This window comes from Tympanuchus pallidicinctus, unplaced genomic scaffold, assembly GCF_026119805.1.
Source record: "Tympanuchus pallidicinctus isolate F22 unplaced genomic scaffold, pur_lepc_1.0 scaffold30, whole genome shotgun sequence".
Taxonomy (NCBI): Eukaryota; Metazoa; Chordata; class Aves; order Galliformes; family Phasianidae; genus Tympanuchus; species Tympanuchus pallidicinctus.
In genome coordinates, this window is record NW_026294748.1 from 3,500,388 (window position 1) to 3,519,465 (window position 19,078).

At 44.2% G+C, this 19,078-nt stretch overlaps 1 protein-coding gene across 1 annotated transcript in view; it reads right to left on the reverse strand.

The window, feature by feature from the left end:
* The window catches only part of LOC128087498 (zonadhesin-like), a 50,059-nt gene extending 37,264 nt beyond the window's left edge, over window positions 1-12,795 (reverse strand). The window contains exons 1-15 of the mRNA XM_052697045.1: window positions 12,682-12,795; window positions 11,874-11,961; window positions 11,233-11,421; window positions 10,757-10,865; window positions 8,959-9,066; window positions 5,141-5,333; window positions 4,686-4,822; window positions 3,904-4,128; window positions 3,605-3,746; window positions 3,189-3,312; window positions 1,915-2,106; window positions 1,628-1,765; window positions 1,138-1,320; window positions 840-1,034; window positions 235-383 (exon numbers count right to left, since the gene is read on the reverse strand). Coding sequence (XP_052553005.1) covers window positions 235-383; window positions 840-1,034; window positions 1,138-1,320; window positions 1,628-1,765; window positions 1,915-2,106; window positions 3,189-3,312; window positions 3,605-3,746; window positions 3,904-4,128; window positions 4,686-4,822; window positions 5,141-5,333; window positions 8,959-8,989 — 1,709 coding nt within the window. The 5' untranslated portion in view covers window positions 8,990-9,066; window positions 10,757-10,865; window positions 11,233-11,421; window positions 11,874-11,961; window positions 12,682-12,795. The remainder of the gene's footprint in view (window positions 1-234; window positions 384-839; window positions 1,035-1,137; window positions 1,321-1,627; window positions 1,766-1,914; window positions 2,107-3,188; window positions 3,313-3,604; window positions 3,747-3,903; window positions 4,129-4,685; window positions 4,823-5,140; window positions 5,334-8,958; window positions 9,067-10,756; window positions 10,866-11,232; window positions 11,422-11,873; window positions 11,962-12,681) is intronic.
* Between the last annotated feature and the right edge of the window lie 6,283 nt (window positions 12,796-19,078).

Consider the following 19,078-nt stretch of genomic DNA (forward strand, 5'->3'; position numbering starts at 1 on the left):
AGATGCTAGTGAACAGCAAATGCTGGGGGGCAACTCAGTTCAAGTTCTTTATTGTAAGCCATCTAATACAGGTATGTAGCACTGGAGAGTGCTGGCAGCACATTTGCTGGGAACAGAAGGAACTGCAAAAGGGCTGGAGGTAAGGCTGTGCTGCTTGGGCAACAAATGTAAGGTTTAAACAGTTCTTTTGCAGTGAGACAGAACTGAGCCATGATCAGCAAACAGTGCACTCACCCAGGTGGGCAGTCCAAGCACTGACCAAGGCTTCTCAGCCCACTCACATTGCTGTAGGTTCCTGGAGGACAGGGGATGGGTAAAGGGGACCCAGGTGGGCAGTATGCCCCTGCAGGGCACACATCTCCTGTCACACCATCTGTAGGCAACTGCAATTGAAAAAGTCATCATGTAAGTAAGGAGAAAACTGGGTTAAAATAGTGAAGGCATCATACTGATTTGGGCTAAAAGCAACACCAAGGAGAAAAAAACAGAGACTTTCACTGCTGTACAGTGAACAGATAACGCTTCTTTAAGGGAAATGTAGTAAACACACAGAAAGAAGAAATAAGGATGACCTTCTTCACACTGGCAATCCCACTGTGATTCACTCCACTGAACTTTTCACCTGGATATTCAACCTAGCCACATTTTTAGTTAAGGTGATGGCAGTGTTTAGAGGGGAAAGCTCTAAAATGGTTATGCTCCCTTGGAGGGCAGCAGCGTGGCCCTCCTGCTAAAAACTCGGATGAACGCAGTGCAAAACTGCAGCTCTTGAAGTCACTGGGTCAAAAACACCCCACCACAACGTAACAGAAATAGGTAAGGAGAAAAGCTTGACTTACTGCAGTAAGGGCCCTGCCCTGGCAGTAGAACCCAGCCTTGCAGGGACCACTTGGCCCAGTTTGCCCTGGAGCAGCACAGTAGAAACCACGGCCACATGGGCTGCATTCTGATGGTCCAGACAGTCCCTTTTTGTTACTGTAAGTTCCCTCTGGGCAGGGCTCAGGTTTAGAGCTGCCTTCACCACAGTAAAAGCCCTGCAAGACAAAGTCAGCTTAATACAGCATTCAGGAATCTTCTACTTAACAGATCCCCCACATACAGCTTCTTCTACTAGATAACCACTGAAAAACAACTCACTACTGGGCAAGCTTTGGGCTCTGTCATGGCAGGAGAGTCACAATAGTACCCAGCTGGACACGGTTTGCACCTGTCTTCATCCTCTGCACTGGAATTAACCCAGAAGAATCCAGGGGTGCAGGGGAAGGAGAAAGGGAATCCAGTTCCTGGAGGGCAGTTGAAGCCAAGTGGACAATCTCCAGTCTAGAAAGCAAAAAAGACAGCGAGTGTGGCTTTGTCCTTCTTCTCTGGTAGGGAAGTGAGATATGCTAAGGTTCAGCAAAGAAAGATCCGAACTTCATCACCAATTTCAATAACCTGAAAGTCTTATTGCAAGAAAATGGTGCAGAAAAAGAGGGGAAAAAAGGGAATTCATAATCTCATTAGTAAAGCTGATAGATAGAAGGTGCTGACAGACAAAAGGTAAAGGAAAGACAGAAAATATGCATTAAGTAGGCTGCATTCACAGCCGCAGCCTCTGGAAAAAAAAGTTGGGAGAAGCTGTGCTTACAGGATGGGGAATTCCTGAAGGCTCAGCCCCAGCTCTGTAGCAGTACTTCCCTGCAGGGCACAGTGAGCATTCCTCAGCACTGCTGAGTCCCTTCTGTTTACCATAGGTCCCATTGGGGCAAGGCTTTGCATCTGAGCCCTTGGAACAAAATAGAAAAACAGGTCTGACACGAACTGCCACATCCCATAAGGCCCACGTGCAACAGATGAAGCTACAAGAATACTCCTTTCCAATTAGTGGGAATGTACACAGAAAAGCAGCCCAAAGGCTAAAACAGATGCACTCACAGTATCTCCCTGGGGACAGTAGAAGCCCCTTGGGCAGGAGTTTGCATTGGCCTCTGGAGCAACAGCCTGTCCTTCTGGGCATCGGAGACCAGCTGGGCAAACCATGGCCAGCAGCATCATCTCCCGGCTGGTGTGCTCACTAGCACAGTAATGTCCAACAGAGCACGGCAAGCAGGAGGCAGAACCTGGGTCCTACAACACGGAATGATGTCCCTTTAAAAACTCCATCTAATCTAACCTATAAACAACAATCCGCAGGTAATTCAGTGTATTTATTCACCCTGCAGGCAAGAGTGCTTGGCACTATGAAGCAGGCCCTGTCCTTCCTGCAGGTTATCCATGTGAAAGGCTCTGAGCCTCAAAACAGTCAGTCCAACACCTTTTGCCAGCAGTAACAGAGAAAAACAAACACGTTCCCTTGACACTCAACTGCAAAGTGCAAATGAGAGATAACCAAGGTCCATTTGACATAGGTAAGCAAATCCCCATTCATCATTTATCTTCCAATCTTAATGAATGGTTCTAGTGGTAACCACAAAATTTGTGCTGTGATAAAAAAAAATAGCATGGACAGAAACTGACATATTCCCTTCAATAGTGAAAGCTAACAATTGTCATTAAAATTACTCATAACAGTCCAGGGACAGAGAAATGAAGTCTCAGCTCCACTTTGTGAGAAGCAGTTGTGCCATCCACCATTCCCTTCTGGGGCTCCATCTCACTGTTTTACCTTCTACAGCCAAATGACTGCTTAACTGCACTGCAATCCAATACTTCCTTCAGAGCATGAACTAAATATGGGTGTTTGCTCTGCCATTCTCCTGCAATGCTTACACCAACAATGAAAACTAAAACAAATCACCCAAATCCAAAGCATCTATCCAACAGCACACTGGCAGGTGAGTGATGAATGAAGGGGATAGACTGCTACTGCAAGCTCCAGCAGTGGGAGTGACTGCAAGAAGAACATTGCATGTGATGCACTTCCAGCATCATGTCTGGAGCAGTGCCAAGCCTGATCATTCAGAAACAAGAGGAACATTCCCAGTGCATTTCCTAGACTAGCACTTGCATTACTTAAAGGCTCAAGCACAGGTGGACAACATTGTTTAAAGCACCGTATGCAATCTCCTCAAATACCCAGACTCCTAATGCAAGAAGACTGCCTTGTTCCAATGCCTCCTTTGAGGGGTACATCCTTTAGCTCCCCTTTTTACCAAAATTATCCACTTTTTACATTGGACAGATGGTAAGATAAAATTATTGCTGCTTACTGAGAAGTTGCCAGCACCACATGTTTGAGGTGTAACAGTGCCAAGGTTGGGGCAGTAGTACCCTCCAGGGCAAGGGACACAGTCTGCAGCCACTCCTGCACCATGTTCCACACGGTAAGTTCCTCTACAGGAGAAAAGACAACAGTAGAAAGAGTCACCAATGGTAGCAAAGTGACAAACGAAAGGACAACGTGTTTCTGGTTTGCATTTTTAGCCTCTCACATGGAGGATTTTTACCATTTCTGGAGGGAAGAAACTGTGTGATTCAGAGAAAACCTTCCTGGACTGCCCAGCAAGAAGCAAGGTGAAATGAGTTTGTAAACATTTCTGGTGCAGAATGATACTACTTATAAGAAGTGTGCTGAAACACTCACATGGATCACCCACAGCTATGTCAGCACATGCAGTGCACTTACTTTGGGCAAAGAACTGGCTTGGAGGTCCCACTGGGGCAGAACGCCCCGGCAGGGCAGGCAGTACAATCTTCCACTCTGCTGCTTCCCAGCCTGGTGCCATAAGTTCCTGCAGGGCAGGGGTGCTGTGTGCCTCTCCACGTACCTTCCCCCAAAAAAAGAGCAAACAACCATCTTAATTCTTATTAAAGCTTTGATGCAAATAAACTAATAAAGCCACGTGCTGCCTTTATCAGAGTCCACAGCATTTGTAAGGACAGAAATAATGGACATTTCTTTCATTTCTGGCTACAACTGCCTACCTTGAGGGCAGTAGTGCCCTGAGCTGCACATGCCAGAAGGGACATGAGATCCTCCTACACAAAACCAGCCTGCAGGGCACAGCAAGCATTCCTCTGCTGATTTCAGCCTTGTCCTGTTGCTCCAGGTGCCAGGGGCACACTTGTGCTGCACTGCATGCTTTGTGCCTGGTGGACAGTAGTGCCCAACTGGACATGGAGCAGGAGGCTTCTGTCTTCCCCCTGTTCCTGTAAACATAAAGAGATGAAACGTAGTCTACTATGCAGCATACTGGCTTCAGACAATCTAATTCCCTTGGTCTGTTTTCAGCTCTGGAAGATGCTGCAACAAGTCTTTTCCTTTTGCACCTTTCCTCCATTCAAAATGAGATAATTACTTCCTCTGTTGACAAGAAGTTGTCACAGAACTGGCTACTAAAGCAATTATTTCCAGCCTTGAGAACCCTGCAGGGTGCCTGTGTCCAAACCTGACAGACATTAAATTGAAGAGACCATCAACGTGCAAAGTATTTGGATACTGTAAAAAACGGCTGCTTCCATTTCATAAAGTGAAAGCAGTAATATCAATAATATGAACAACAGTTATCACCAAAGGAAAACCTCAGACCAGAATTAAACTCAATCTGTTCAGAAGGTACAGCAATCTCTGCAGTAACGCCAAACCCTACAACTGACACCTTATTCCCCATTTCCATCACTGATAACTCAGTGATCTCTCAGTTACTGGGGGATGCATGGCACAAGGTACCAAAGAACACCATTCATTTTGCCATAAAACCACGTACCTCTGACACAGAAATACCCAGCAGGACACGTCTCACACTGGGACTTATCAAAGAGGTCAAAGCCATTGCCAACTGTTCCTGGAGGACAGGCATTGCTGGGAAGATGTGGGCTGGACGATCCTACTGGGCACACGTACCTGAAATAACACAGCAGGTTGGTCAGGGCCAATGGTTCAATGCAAGAGGGAGGCAAACTCTGAGCCCAGCCAATATAACGTGATAAACAGTGCAGCTGGAAAAAAAGGCAGCCACATCTGCTGTACTTCAGAAAATTCCTCTACCAACGCATCCCATGTCAGAGGGATTTACCAGAAACTGTAATAAAAACTCAACATTCCAGAGGAATCTCTATGCAAAAAAAAAAACAAAACAACCCAAAGAACCAATGACACCACAATGGAGATAAACTACACATACAGACACATAGGAATGCACAGAAAACAACCAAGGCTTACCCTGGTAAGCACTCAGAATCAGGCTGAGTTAATCCAGCCTGGGTGCAAGCTCTTCCTGCTGGGCAGGCTCTGCAGTCAGAGGCTTCATCCTGTCCTTGGAGAGGATTGTATGTACCTGGCTGGCACGGTGCTGGGTGACTTGCTCCCTCAGGACAGAAATACCCAGCAGGACACTTCAAACACAATCCATTTCCTAAAGAGAAAGAAGGTATTTAGAGTCCCAAAGGGAGCACGACTTGCTGACAAAATGGAGTCCTACAAAATGTGATGCCTTTACCATCACCTACAGCAAGAAAGCATAATGGAAGTTTATTCATAACAGCAATGAAGTTAGTGCAAAGCCAGAAGGTGGTGGTATTGGATTAGCTGATTATTACTGTGACTGAGTGGCTCCTGGAAGCAGTAGAACCATATGGACTATGTTGGTAATAAGAGAAGTAAGACACATTGAAAAGCAAACACATCAGCCTGAAAACACACTCTGATGGAGATAGATTCAATAACCTCAGTCACAGAGGAGCCTGGGGTTTCCACGAAAGCTGGGCTGTTTCCATGTTTGTACTCTGAATACTGAAAGAATTGAATGAGTTTCACAGACTGGAGATGGACTCAATAAAAATGAACGGATGCCTCTGGGAATGGCAGCCACCTGAGCATCTCTAAAATCCCATGTGCTAAGACATCCTGAACTGCAACTTAAAGGGAACACTGGCAAGACCAATAGGTAGTGAAACAATGCTTCCTTACTGGTTTTGTCACATGCACAAAGTGCATTTCATGACAGGATGTCCCCAGATGTTTCACTTAGTGAAAAGGAAACACATTTAGCACAGGAATATCTACTATCCACTGAGTCAAAGCTGCCAAGTGCACAAAGCAAATACAGTGATACTGACTGTGAAGGGCTCAGTGTTACTGAGGCTCCCAAGAACACTTCCAGGTTGAACTCCAATGGAAGGTAAGTGCATCCCACTGACTGTGCTGTACTGCAGTAAGGGAACACAAACTGAGACCACCATATGACTCGAAATACCTTCCAGCATGTCAGAGTTAATTTTTATGCCCCCTGTTCGTTTTGTAGACAGCACTGTGTCATTTCTGCCAAGTTTTCCTTAGGAGAGTTGACAACATCGTTATAGAATGTACTACAGGCATAGGATATCAGCTTACATTATTGAACTGGAAGTGTTTCTGAACTCGTATCTCCTTTACGTCTTCCACAGTGTTTGCTCAGGTGCCATTGGCCCTGTCTCTAGAATTTAGCTGTCTTGATGAGATGCCAGGTTTGTTCCTCGCTGCTCCACGTAAATGCAATCCTGCTTTTAATTTCAGAAGTGGGTGGAAAGCAGCAATTTCCTAACCTTAGCTGGTGAGCAAAAAACTCATTCAGCAGTCAAGATGCTTTAGCAGCTGAGTCATTCGCTAGAAAAGAAACGATCAAATAGAAAAATGTAGGGGCTTGAATTGAAAGAGATAATTATTTCCTCAGCACACGTACCTCTCTGAGGCACAGGGCACAGCAAATGTGAAGTGAGATCGAGCAACCACACTCCAGGTTTCCACTCCTGGCAGTGCACCTGGTGATCTGTGCCCCCGGACAAAACATTCTGGACTTGGGCCAAAGCTTGTTTTAGTAATGGAGTTCATCCTCCCAGTCTCTGTAACACTATTTTCCCATTTGTACAGCAGCATTAAGAACAGAGCAGCACTTTTATACTGTTGAAAGAGACCCTGAGGTACTCCAGAATGTTCAAAATCAGAGCTGGCCTAAGAAACATGTGAGAATTGCAGGGGAAGCCTTGTGCCCATGTCCTTGCAAACACATCAGAACGTCATCTGTGGCTCCTACAACTTCTGAAAGTTTAAACTGCAGTGTTTATTTATTGTTAAAAGAAAAAAAAAATTCTGACTAACCTGTAGTGCAATTTCACCGTGCTGCAAAAATGAGCTGACATTATTTTGATTGATTCGTATGCATACAAATGGAGCATCTGTTTCAAAAATGGAAGACATTCTGTTGACTTTACCACATTACTCTGTAACAGACCTGCTGGATGACACTGAACACGTAATTTCAGATTGCTTCTTAATTATTTCTATTGCAAGTACAATTACCACCTCTTTCTTTGCTGAAGCTTCTTAGAAATCTCTGCTCAGGGTAGACATGTAAGTGCTATGGTCCACATCCACACAAGGAGTTCAATGAGGTGGACAGTAAACGTCTGTGGATGCAGCAGCTCTGTAGACCTACTCCAAGCGTTAGTTCTGCTAATAACAGGACCTTTGAAGGTCATATTTAATATGGGATGGATTTCTATTTAAGAAAAGTCCATCTGGTTCCTGGTTCTGCCAGCTGTGTCTCTTACAGAAAGTAAAGCTGCACGATATCCTTCAAGTTTGGCACCAAAAGGCAGAAAGGATCAGACCCTAAAAATCCCCATTCCAGCTCTGTCAGCTTGAAACTTTTTACCTAGACAGCAAAAAACTTTCACCAATGCTTTATAAATTGCCAACCAACAACAGTTTCCTGGATTGGGCCCCCAGTCCTCATGCTGCACACACATTCATGAAGGTGTCCTCTCTTTCACAGGCAGCTGTTCATGCAGTCCATTCCATTAAAAACAGAAAGATTTCTTTCACTTAGAGGTGTCATTCATTAGGACAACTGTCATGACAGAGGCTGCTGGCTGCATCACTGATCTCCTGTTCTAACAGATGCCACTGGTGAATAAAATAAGCCTGCTTATTAATGGAGGGTCACTGCAGGAGTGACCTCAGTGCAAGAATACTGCAGAAATATGGAAGCACCAGATATCCAGTGGGATCCAGCCAGGTGAGTGACAGCTGTGGACCCCTCCTTACGTTCACACACCAAGAAAAAGAAACTCCTGTGACCTGCTTGCTGGAGGGCTTAGCTTTGACACTGCAGATTGAATCAAGCTAACCCATTTTCCATGCAACACTGCACACACAATGACTCGTGCACAGTGTTGGGTGTGATCTTGCATGCTGACAAGACACATATGCTGTCTCTTCTCCCCTTTAAATAAACTATTTTAAAAGGAGCTCTATGCCAAACGCTCTGTTTTTTGCAAGCCCCCTGCACCAGCAAATTCTTCCATAGTGGCCCAACTACAACATGAGTGTCTGGAAAGAAAGGTTATATTTACCATGCCATTTTTTTCCACCCTTCTGTCTCCAACTGTACGCCTTCTGTCTCACCTCGATTCCTTCAGTGGCACATTTCTCTCCAGAACCTCTCTAAACAGACAGACTCTGAAACCCTCTCAGTCTCTATGCTAGAAAAGATGCTGCAAACCTGGCTGTCGCTGTCCTACATGTGAAAGGTTAACTTTACAGCTTGGATACCTCTAGATAAACTGTCTTTAGCTTTGATAAATGCAGTAGCCCCAGGGATTTGCTCACCCTACTGAGTAGATGAGGGCACTGGTTGCACAGTGCCAGCTGAGCAATAAAAAGACAGCACTACTGACAATAAATAAAGCTCTCCCACATGCAGGACACAGTTTATTTGCAGCCTCTCTCAACAGACTTTTGTTTTTCATGGTTAATCTCTTCCCAAGAAATTACAACCCAAACATATTGTATTTTGTAAAATGCTAATAACTAATTGATGCTACACTGCCAGTCTGGTGATTTGTAGGAGATTCCATGTTCCTTCCATCCAGCTCTAGCACAGCCTCAAAGAGAACCAAGCAAATGAGCATTGTAGCCATCATCCCTTCATAAACATGTACTTCACACTGTGATTTAGAGCAAGAATTATTACTCCCACTGCAAAATATTATGACACACACCAGGTAAGAACGAGGAGCTGCTGCTGGGCATGAGAATCTCCTCTTTGGGTTTGTAGTTCCCTGCTGGGCATGGAGGAGTGTCTGTAAGGCTGCCTGCACAGAAGTGACCTACAGAAAAGAACAAAGCATGTAGTTTACAAACAATGTTCTAGAACAACTCACTTAAAACCCTTCTGCCAGTTGTACACTCGGTGATGAAATGCTCGTGCTCAGCTAGAATGAATTATTTTTTCCCAAGTAAGATTTTGTAAGACTTGATATCAAATGCTTTACTAAACTCCAGATGGATCATCTGAAGAGCGTTAAAAAAAAAAGGATTTAACTGTGCAATAAAACTGCCACTGCTATGTTGAAATATACTGCCATGTATCAGCACAGCAATGACTCTTCACTCACACGCACGCAACACTTAAGTACACAGATTATATATAATTAAAGTCAGTCAAACCGTGCAAAAGAACGCTGAGAATCCTCAAGCCTCTCTGGCTTGTGATGGCACTGAAGCTCCTTACCAAATTTGCAAGTAGTCTGGATCATTTACTTTGATTTACAAGAGCTGATGGAAAACATGCCCATTAGAACACAGGACTAATTTTAACACCAAAACATTGAATTTCAGCATTGGATACACAGCATCTATTTACCTCATCGATCATCTACTGAGAGATTTTCACTTGCTCTCTCCAGGTTCTGCTGGTGATACACTTCAGCTGAAATCTGACCTCAGCCTTTGGTTGATCTTGTGTCGTAAACAATAATACAGCAGCAAATCTGTCACTGTGAAATCCATGCACTGACATGCCCACAGCTCTTATTCTGTAAGCATGGTCTATAAATGGTTCCTTAAGTCAAAAGAACACAGCATTTCCTGGATGACTGTTATTTTTAATGGAGTCAGGATAAGTTCCCTGACTCTCTATGGGACACCATAAAAATAATTAAGTATTATATGATTAAAAAGACATCATCACTTCCCTCAACAAGCTGATGTACAGCTTGTGTACAATAGCTTACTTATCTGCTACATTTTCATACACTATCTCATACACTGGAAATACAGCAAACTCCTCTATTTTGTCATGTGTATTATTATAGCTGGATGTAATAAATTACTGAGGTTTTGGTCTGGCATGATCTCTGTAGCTATTCTATTTCTCCATCTACTAGGAGGCAAGGTATCCAAAAGTACAGGAACTCTTCATTATTTAATAAAAAGGATTCTAATTACAGATGTAAGAATCAAGTTACTAGGTTCAGTGACTCTGCAGGAGGAGCTGCTCATTAAACACTTCATCTTCACATGCAAGACAGGGCTTAGAGGGGAGGAGATGGCTTGGTAGGACTGCAGATTGTGAACAGCATCCCTGCAGTGACATTAAATATTCCTTTGCAAAATCACAGCTACATCAGGCTGGTCCTGTCAGCCCATATTTCTTGGGTTCTGTTGGGTAGAAAATGTGAATTAAAACCTGATTTCCGTGCAGGGAATTATCAGTAATAGCACCACTACCTGCAGCACTAAATATTTCCTATTACCAAGCACTGCAAAAAAGGAACGGAATAGAATTTGTGTGGAGGCCCTTGAGGGTGTACCAAAGCCCCATGCTTTTCACAGGAAAAGATCCCAACAGAAAGCTAACCTTAGGCTAGGAAATCCTCAGCAGGCTTGTATTCACTCTCTAGAACGTATAAAGGACATGACAGATTTTAATGTTGAAGAGAACTCTTCCTGGTAACAGGGAGTCTCCTTCGATTTCTGTCTTAATGACTAAAGATGATGCTCATGAGATGCACTCACCTGCTGGACAGGGCTGGCATATCAGCGTGTCTTCAGCTGAGACAGAACCACGAGCATAGGTAACACAGTGAGTGTGGCTTGGATCTGGCTCCTGCCCGGCCAAACAGCGCTAAGGGGAAGAAACAGAAGCACACATCAATGGCCTCAATGGGCCCCTGATGCCCAAAGCTATGTCCAAAGGAGACCCGAGTCAGGACATGAACAAGTACTGCATTCTTTCTTGTGCTTCCTCCTTCTCTGCCTTCTCCTCCTTGCCAGCACTCTCTCAGATCTGTCCTTCAGGGTTAATTTCTAGAAACAAACTCACTCCAAGCTCCTTTGGGTCCTCAGCTGAGGGTTTTAACGGAAAGCAGAAGATCTGAACACTTACAATCTCCAATTTCAGATAAAAAACGTGCATCCTGACAAGACATTCATGTTCAGGCCCCACCTCTCAGAAAAGTCGACCTTGAAAACCAACATGCTTGTTTTTGTACCTGCCTGCTCCTTCCATCTGGGCAGACATGGTTCTCTGGACATCCCAGGCACTCTGACTCTCCCTCTGGAGAATACTGGCCAGGACTGCAGCTCCTCTGCACACCACTACGTGGATCACACGAATAGCCATCTGGGCATGCACGACATCCAGCTCCATTCTCTAGGCTGAGATAGCCTTCAGGACAGACCTGCAGTGTAACCACAAGCAGCATCAGATCCAGACAAACGTATTCTTTTCGTGAACACGTGCAGCTCAAACGTTAGAAAGAAAGGATCTTGGATCATTTTCAACATCTGGCCTCCGCACCTTGAAGAGTTCACAGATTCACAGAATGCTTCACAGAACTCTTCTACAAACCCTTCAGTTTACAGCATTCCCAGAGAGCTCTTAACTTTTCATCATCAGTACTGTAAAGAAGGAATCAAGGCAGTGCTGCACACTGTCCATGTGGATGGACACGTGGCTTGCTCTGAGCAGAACAAAGCCAAATATCATTTCTATCCCCAAAAATCTCAAGCCAAATTGAAAAATCTGATTTGAAGCTCGAAATGAGATGATTCAAAATATGTGGCAGCAAATGTAGAGATGTGGAAAATACTACTTCCACCTGCCTGCTTTCTTTCCCTCTCATCTGCTTACCTGGCAGGCTGTGATGTCCACTTGAGCTGGAAGTTCATTGGCTGTTCCCAGTGGGCATTTCCTTGGAGCTTTTTGACCCCCAGGGCAACTGGAACAAAAATAACGAGAGCTTTAAAACCAACCTCTTCCACCTCCTAAAAGCCAACATATGCAGCTACAAGACCACCCCCATCTACTCAAACAGAGAATGATGAATTCAAATCAGATCATTCCAGAATCTCAAAGGGAGCCGATACACTTTTAGTCTTCCAGGAGATAAGATGCAATGCTTGGACTGCACATCTACAGGCAGAATTTGCAGCAGGAGACCTAGCAACCTAAACTTAGGGTTCAAGTCAACCTGTCTTTTGCAATCTTGGCCTGAGATTTACCTGACAATTCTGAGGTGGCCACCACCACCTGCATTTGAATGAGCCAGGTGTGGCAGAGAATGCAGCCTTCATGTTTTTCTCCTGAGGAAGGTGGAGTGCATTCCACCACAAGTCAATGACACAGTGTAGTTTAGGATGGCTTTCCAACTGGAACTTGGTTTTGTCAAGCTGACGCTTCCCAGGAAGAACAATCACTGATTACAAGGGGAGCTGTGAATGCTCCAATCACTGCAGAAAGCCCCAGAAAGCACCTCTGCTCCAAAGACAGTGGTCTTCATGGTCAGCTGATTATTTCTATGAGAAACTAGCACTACACTTTATACATTACAAGACAGCTCTCCGAATTTTTTCAGCCTAACAGAATGCTGCAAATGCCCCAAAGTTTAACTTGCTTATTTGCAAGAAGCACTGAGAGAAGGGGAAGGAAGGAGACTTACTAGAAGCCTGTAGGACATTCCAAACAGTTGCCAGCTGTGTAGTAATGTCCCTGCTTGCAGTCTATGAGACACTGGGTCTGGCAGTCTACATTGCTTTCTGGTGAGGGGGAAGAGGTCCCTATAAGAAAGCAGAAGAAAATATATCTAATTTATTCTATTTTTATTTATTCATTTCTTTCTCAGAGTAAGCTGTCTGTTCTGCACTCAAATGAGCATCTTTGTGTTGTTACCTGAAAACTGTCACATTTGATTCCTTCCTGTGTTTTAAGAATTAGCTCTTCTTGGTGAAAGCCTCCCCCCTTCTCTGCCTGTTTCCTCCCATGAATTAATTAAAAACAAAACACAAAAAAAAAACACTCATGTTTTTGAAAGAACTGCAGCCAGACCCAAGAGTTTATAACCACAGCAAGCTAAACAACTGTCATCTCTAATGCCTTACAGCCTTCAGAAGGTAACAGTGTCAGCACTAATACAACAACAAGTCTGTCTGAATAAGAAAGTTATCCACTCACCTGTCAGGAAGGTCCTAAGGCTACAGAACAAGATCAGCCAACTCAAAGCATCAGCCATGGGGCTGGTAAACAACTGTTAAAGAAATGCTCAGATGTTATGCTGAAAACATTTCTTGAACATCTGGTGTTGCCTCTGCTGATGCCCAATGTAACCAAATCCCCCCCACGTAATCACTTTCCAATAGAGCCTGGAGTGAAATGAACACCAGACAGCAGAGAGATGGCTCGAGAGGTACAACAGTGGAAAATACCCTACAGTGCTAGTGCTAAAAAGAGAAAACTCATTTAAACAAGAGATAATGTATACCTTCCAAGCATCACGTGGGCAGGGAGATTGAAAGTCTCTTTGTCATCATCTTGCACGTCTGTCTGGCTGCTCAGAAAGATAACCCCACAGGGTCACAGAGTTGTTCTTCAGTGTCTACATGAAATATTTCCTTCTTGCAAACTGTTTGTTCTGCAATGTCAGGTTCTTCCTGGAATTTGAAAAAGCCAAGTGAATTCTTCCTGAAACCCCGTTCTCCCTTGTAACACACACTGTCTTCTAGCTAAGTTTTCCTGTTCCAAGAAATACCCTTTGATGAAACACAAAACTAAACTTTGTGAAAGCACTGGCAGTGCTGGGGAGCAAAGAGAACTTGTAGCTCTGCAGCAAGAGCAAAACAAGCAGAACATATCCCGAAGCCATTTCATGCACACTCTACTTCAGAGCAGCCTTGTTTTTAAAAAGTGTTCTCCTACTTTTAAAAGTAACATAAAAAATTCAAGATTCAGCACCTGCTCCAGTGGAAACTGCAAAGAGATCCTTTTTCTCCCTATAAATCACCATATCCTCTCTTTGCTTCGAGAACCTACAGAAGCCCAATACTACTGAGGGCTTTGGAAACAGATCAATTACTGGCAAAAGAAGGAAAAATACTCTTCTGTCTTCCAAGTTTCATTGCTGATGCAATTCCACTAGCAGGCAAGAGCCAGAATGAGGCTGCCTGGAGGCTCACATGGAATTATTGGGGAGCCCTTTTGTCAAAAAAACCTTGAAAGATGGTAATAAACTAAGCCCTAACCATGGTGGGAGAACATCCACAAACAGGGCTCACGCCTGTCTTTCTAACTAGCAAAGCACCATCTGTTGCACTTTATAAAGTCTTTAATTAAGCTCCTCCAGTACAACTCAGATATGTCTGTTTCTTCCTATTCTACAAACAATTCCTGGAAATCTCTGCAATTATCTTATATTACAGGCAAGAATTGCCAATTAAAACCTAATCAACACAGTGTAAAGGCAGGCACCAGGCCAAGTGCTTCTAATTTTCTTCCCATTTTCGACCTGCTTGCCCCCTGTACTTCAGAAAGTTCAGAGAAGACAGAAGATGCAATGGAAGGCAGAAAAGGAGAGAAAATTGGGAAGACTCAGGCATTTTCACTTCTGCTTCATTTTCACTTCCCTAATTAACTGTGGAATTCTTGGATCCGTGCACAGGTAACTCACAGGCCACAACCATGCAAGACAAAGGAAAAGAATGCATCTGCTGCATGGCTGATGGTTCATGTGGGGGATGGAACACAAACCTGGTGCTCAGATGTGGTCGGTGCTCCCTGTGACCTGCTGAAACAGAGCTTGCAGGGGTCAGTACCTCACTGTGCGTCACTCACTGCTACAGCACAAAGTCCTACCTCGTCATCCAGGCTCCCCAGCTCTCAACTCCAAACCTCTCAGCCCAAATTCTGACATCTGCTGGGTCTGCATCGATTTTCAATCAGCCCACTTCATCTGTCTCTGCCACAGCCACTTCTGGCATCAGCAAGAAGACAAATCTGGCTTGATGCACTCCTTTCCTGGGCTGCTACAGAAACAAACAGCAGCACAACCTGAGACTCACTCCAGGACACCAGGATTTACTTTCACAGAGCAGCAGCATCATTCATCTGAAGCACCACGAAACCCTGCACAGTTTATACCAGAGGGTAAGCTGCAGCTATCTATTCCTGGCTAGAAAGAAAACAGAGCATTGCTATTACTTTATCTTCTGTCAAGAAGCAAATAAATGCAGACTGAATTATAAACCTGAGCTGTTGGAAGCAACGTGCAAATACCTGAAGGAGTCTCCAGCAAGGAAAATAAATAGGTGTGCCCTTTTCTCAGCTGCATGCATTTAGGATTAGCAAGCATTGGCACAGCCATTCCTTTGGGATACACACTAATGCAGCTTCCAGCACCGATGTATTCATCCTCTCCAGACCAACAACTTCCTATTGCTTCAGCAGACATGACTGCATTTTGAACAAGTTCCAAACTTTCTTGAGCTGTGGGGTCAAACCTAAAACAGCCACTCAGCTTAGAGGTGTCTTCACAAAGCAGAAAGGCCCTGATTCTCTTGACTGGAACACCAAAAATCAGTTCTGCTCAGCTCACTGCCAATAGTAATTGACTGCTCGATGTGTAAGAAGCATCAGTACCTACCTATAGCAGGAAAGGTGTGTGTGCCTACCTGTTCTTCATCTAAAGTATCAGGGAAGACATCTCACCTTGCTGAAAAGTGCAATCAGTTACACCGGAATTAGTTACCATTTCACACAGGCAATCTCCCCCAGCCATCAAACCTCATAAAATGTCCACTTTCTAAATGAAAAATAAGCAAATATCCAAAGTTGCAAATCTCATTTCACACCACGTCTTCTTGGGGAGGGGGGGAAGGGAGAGGAGAAGGGAGACACAAAGGGCTCAGAACAGTGGGGAGAGGCAAGAAGCAGGAATCACATGGAGAATGGTTTCATTACTTGCATTTGCATACACACACACAAAAAAAGACTTCTTCAACAGCTTCAGGAGATTTCTCAGTAATGCAAAAGGAAAAGATCTGCAAGTTTAAATCAAAAAGTGCCTTTTGTTGCTATACACAAACAAGCAGTTTTCTACTTCAAGCCACCACTTGTCTCACAAAATGACAGGAATGACATGGATTGCTCAGGGTGGAGCTCCCTCCCATCCACTTCCTTTTTCCTTATTATTATTATACAGATAGTTCTACTTAAATGCCTGAGGATTAATACATTAATATTTCCCCTTTAGAGCCACAAAGCTGGGCCACAGCTTTCATACATCAATTCATGCACATATTTATACACACACTATTAAAACAAAACCTCAAACTCTGCAAATCCTTCCTAGTGATGCCAGTAAACACCGTCCATAACTCACATCAGCTTACAGGTGGCTGCAATACCCCACTGTACCTGAATCCCAAACACCTGCTAACACAGGGCAGAACATCACAAGGCACTAATGCTCCTCAGCACAGAGCTGCAGATGCTCTCAGAGGTGCTGCAGTGACACAGAGCCTATTTTCTTATTATTATTAGTGCTGAAGGACAAGCTGTGAGGTTTAAACAAGGGACCACAAAATTTGTGCATGCACCACTGCAGTCAGGTGCCAGCATGTGCGTAACGTTCAGCCATCCTTCGTGGATAAATGAAAGACTCTCCTCTTCTGGGAGGAAACAACAGCAGTGAAACAGCAGCGTAAAATTGCACCGCTGCTTTATCTTGCATGCTGTTTTGCATGCTAAGCTTTATCCCTACCAAACTAACAAAATTAAATGGTGAATTTACAAAGGCAATAAACTTCCGAGAGAGAGAAGAGAAATTAAACGCTTATAACACAGAATAACAGAAAGATCTCCAGGCAAATTTAGATTAAGACGCAGCACCGCTTCCCCACACAGCCTCCAATGGCCCCAATGAAAGCAACCAATGGATATGGGCAGCATAGAGCAGAGCAGGGAAAAGCAGAGAGGAAGAAAGCGAGGGAAGAACCCCAGCTCTAGAGAAATCAATAGCAAAACATTCTGGATTTTCTACAGATTTTCCTACCCTAAACCCAACTAAGAACACGCTGCACCGTGCCAGAGCATTTTTCCCCACTACTGTGCCCATGACAAGGGCTGGGTCAGAACAGACCAACCCTTCCCTTGCATCACTCTCACGTGGCTTCCCATTTTCTCTGGCATACAGACAGTTATGAAACAGTCCAGTTCTGCTCCTGGACATCATCACAGGGCTTCCAGAATTTCATAAAGCCTGCTTCATCACCAGATGTGAAGCCGTCTGGGCCTTCTTAGATAGCTGCACTCTGAGAGACTTCAGGCATCGTTTGTTAAATTACATAATTGCATCACAATTGACAGAAATTTCATTCTGGTGAGGCAGTGCTCCAAACCTCATATTTGGTTGCACTGCCCTTAGCAAGAGAGGGCTAGGAAGGCTAAAAGCCTCTTTAATCCCACTGCCCACAACCCTTCAATTCCCACAGTGCCCTTGCTGCCTTCCACCTCCAGAGGCAGATTAGCATCACTGCAGATTTGGTACCAAAAAGGAGATTCAAAACCACCTTGAAAAGCTGATGTCACCTTCTGAAGTTTTCACTACTGCAGTATTAAACAGGGTCTGGGAAGCATATGGGGGGCATGGGTTAACAGATATGTTTTGATCATTGCTATGACAATAAAAGTGTAATCACTGATGTTGACCTGCTGCTACTGCTTTGTTAGCTCAGCCAATCAAACCCAACTTCAGAAAAATAAAAGCAGAGACCAGAAATTGCTACCCACCAACCTACTGCTGAAATTGGCCAGAGGAAGAACTGCAAACGTGGAGAGAGCTTGTCAAAGAGAGAAAATAATGTGCACGCAGTAACGAAGGCAGGGTTGGCTGCAGCTCCACTGTGGACTAAAGCAATGCCTACAGGCAGCACAGAAAGCGTTCTGGAAAAGCAGTACAGGAAGATCCTACTATTTCTCCATAAAGAAGGCAAAATTGTTTGCACACTGTGCTCTGAAAGAATTGCTTGGCTTCTCCCTGAGAAAGTTTCAAGGGCCCCAGTCCTCCACAATCTCTTGTTTAAGAGAAGAATCACAGTAAGCATTTCCTGCCAGCATGCATCAGAGTTTTAACAGCCAGACAACTGCAGCCAAGCGTTAGCATAGGATCAGCCAGTGGAACAAAACAAACACTGCTGATAAGTTGGGACAGGATCAGGAGAATGCTGAACATCAGACTAACCAATGGATCAGGTGTGAATCCCAACAGCACAGCTCACTTTCAGCTCTGGTGTAATCAGACCAGAATAATAAGAGATTTGACCTTGTTCGAGTCATGCTTGTGTGTTTGTCCCAGCAGATCTTTTTCCACTTTGATTTTTTCCTAATAAAACTGTGTCTGCTGTTAATAAAACAAACAGGCATGTCACTTTCCCAGTGGGTGCAGCCTCGTTAATTTTATATTCCTTCACTTAAAACAGAGGAATGTTTTCTGACCCCGTGAATAGCAACCTTCCCCCAAAGCAATTACTGATCTGTTGGCAAACCTGGGGGAATCAATTCAGCTTGAACTTCCTAAAAATACTGCAAATTTGCATGGGAAACAGTGGCAAAAGAATAAATGATGCAGGCTCCAAAACCATCCCTGAGGAAGCTCTTCAGAATGAGTTACTTCTAGGAGGACAAGCAAGATAGGACTAATAAACACCTCCATTCAACTCCTAGTAGGAGGAGGAGGTGAGCTGCATGGTGCTCAATGTTCAAATCAGGGTTCATTCAGTAGATGAGTTAATGATGGGTTATGTAAATATGAGCAAAGTACACCTGGGGTGTAACAGCACAGCTGTAGCTCTGTTGCAGAGGTGAATAAATAGTTTCTTGGAATAAATAAAAGGTGTCACCACTGTAAGAAAAACTGCAGCACTGCCACTCCGGAATGCTGCTGTCAACCACCCAGCTGCAACAGGGCTTGTGTGTTCCTGTAGATAAGCTTTTCTTTATGTGTAAAACTGGAGCAGAAGACCCGTACACAGTCTGACACATACAGGAAAATGTGGTCACTTAATGCC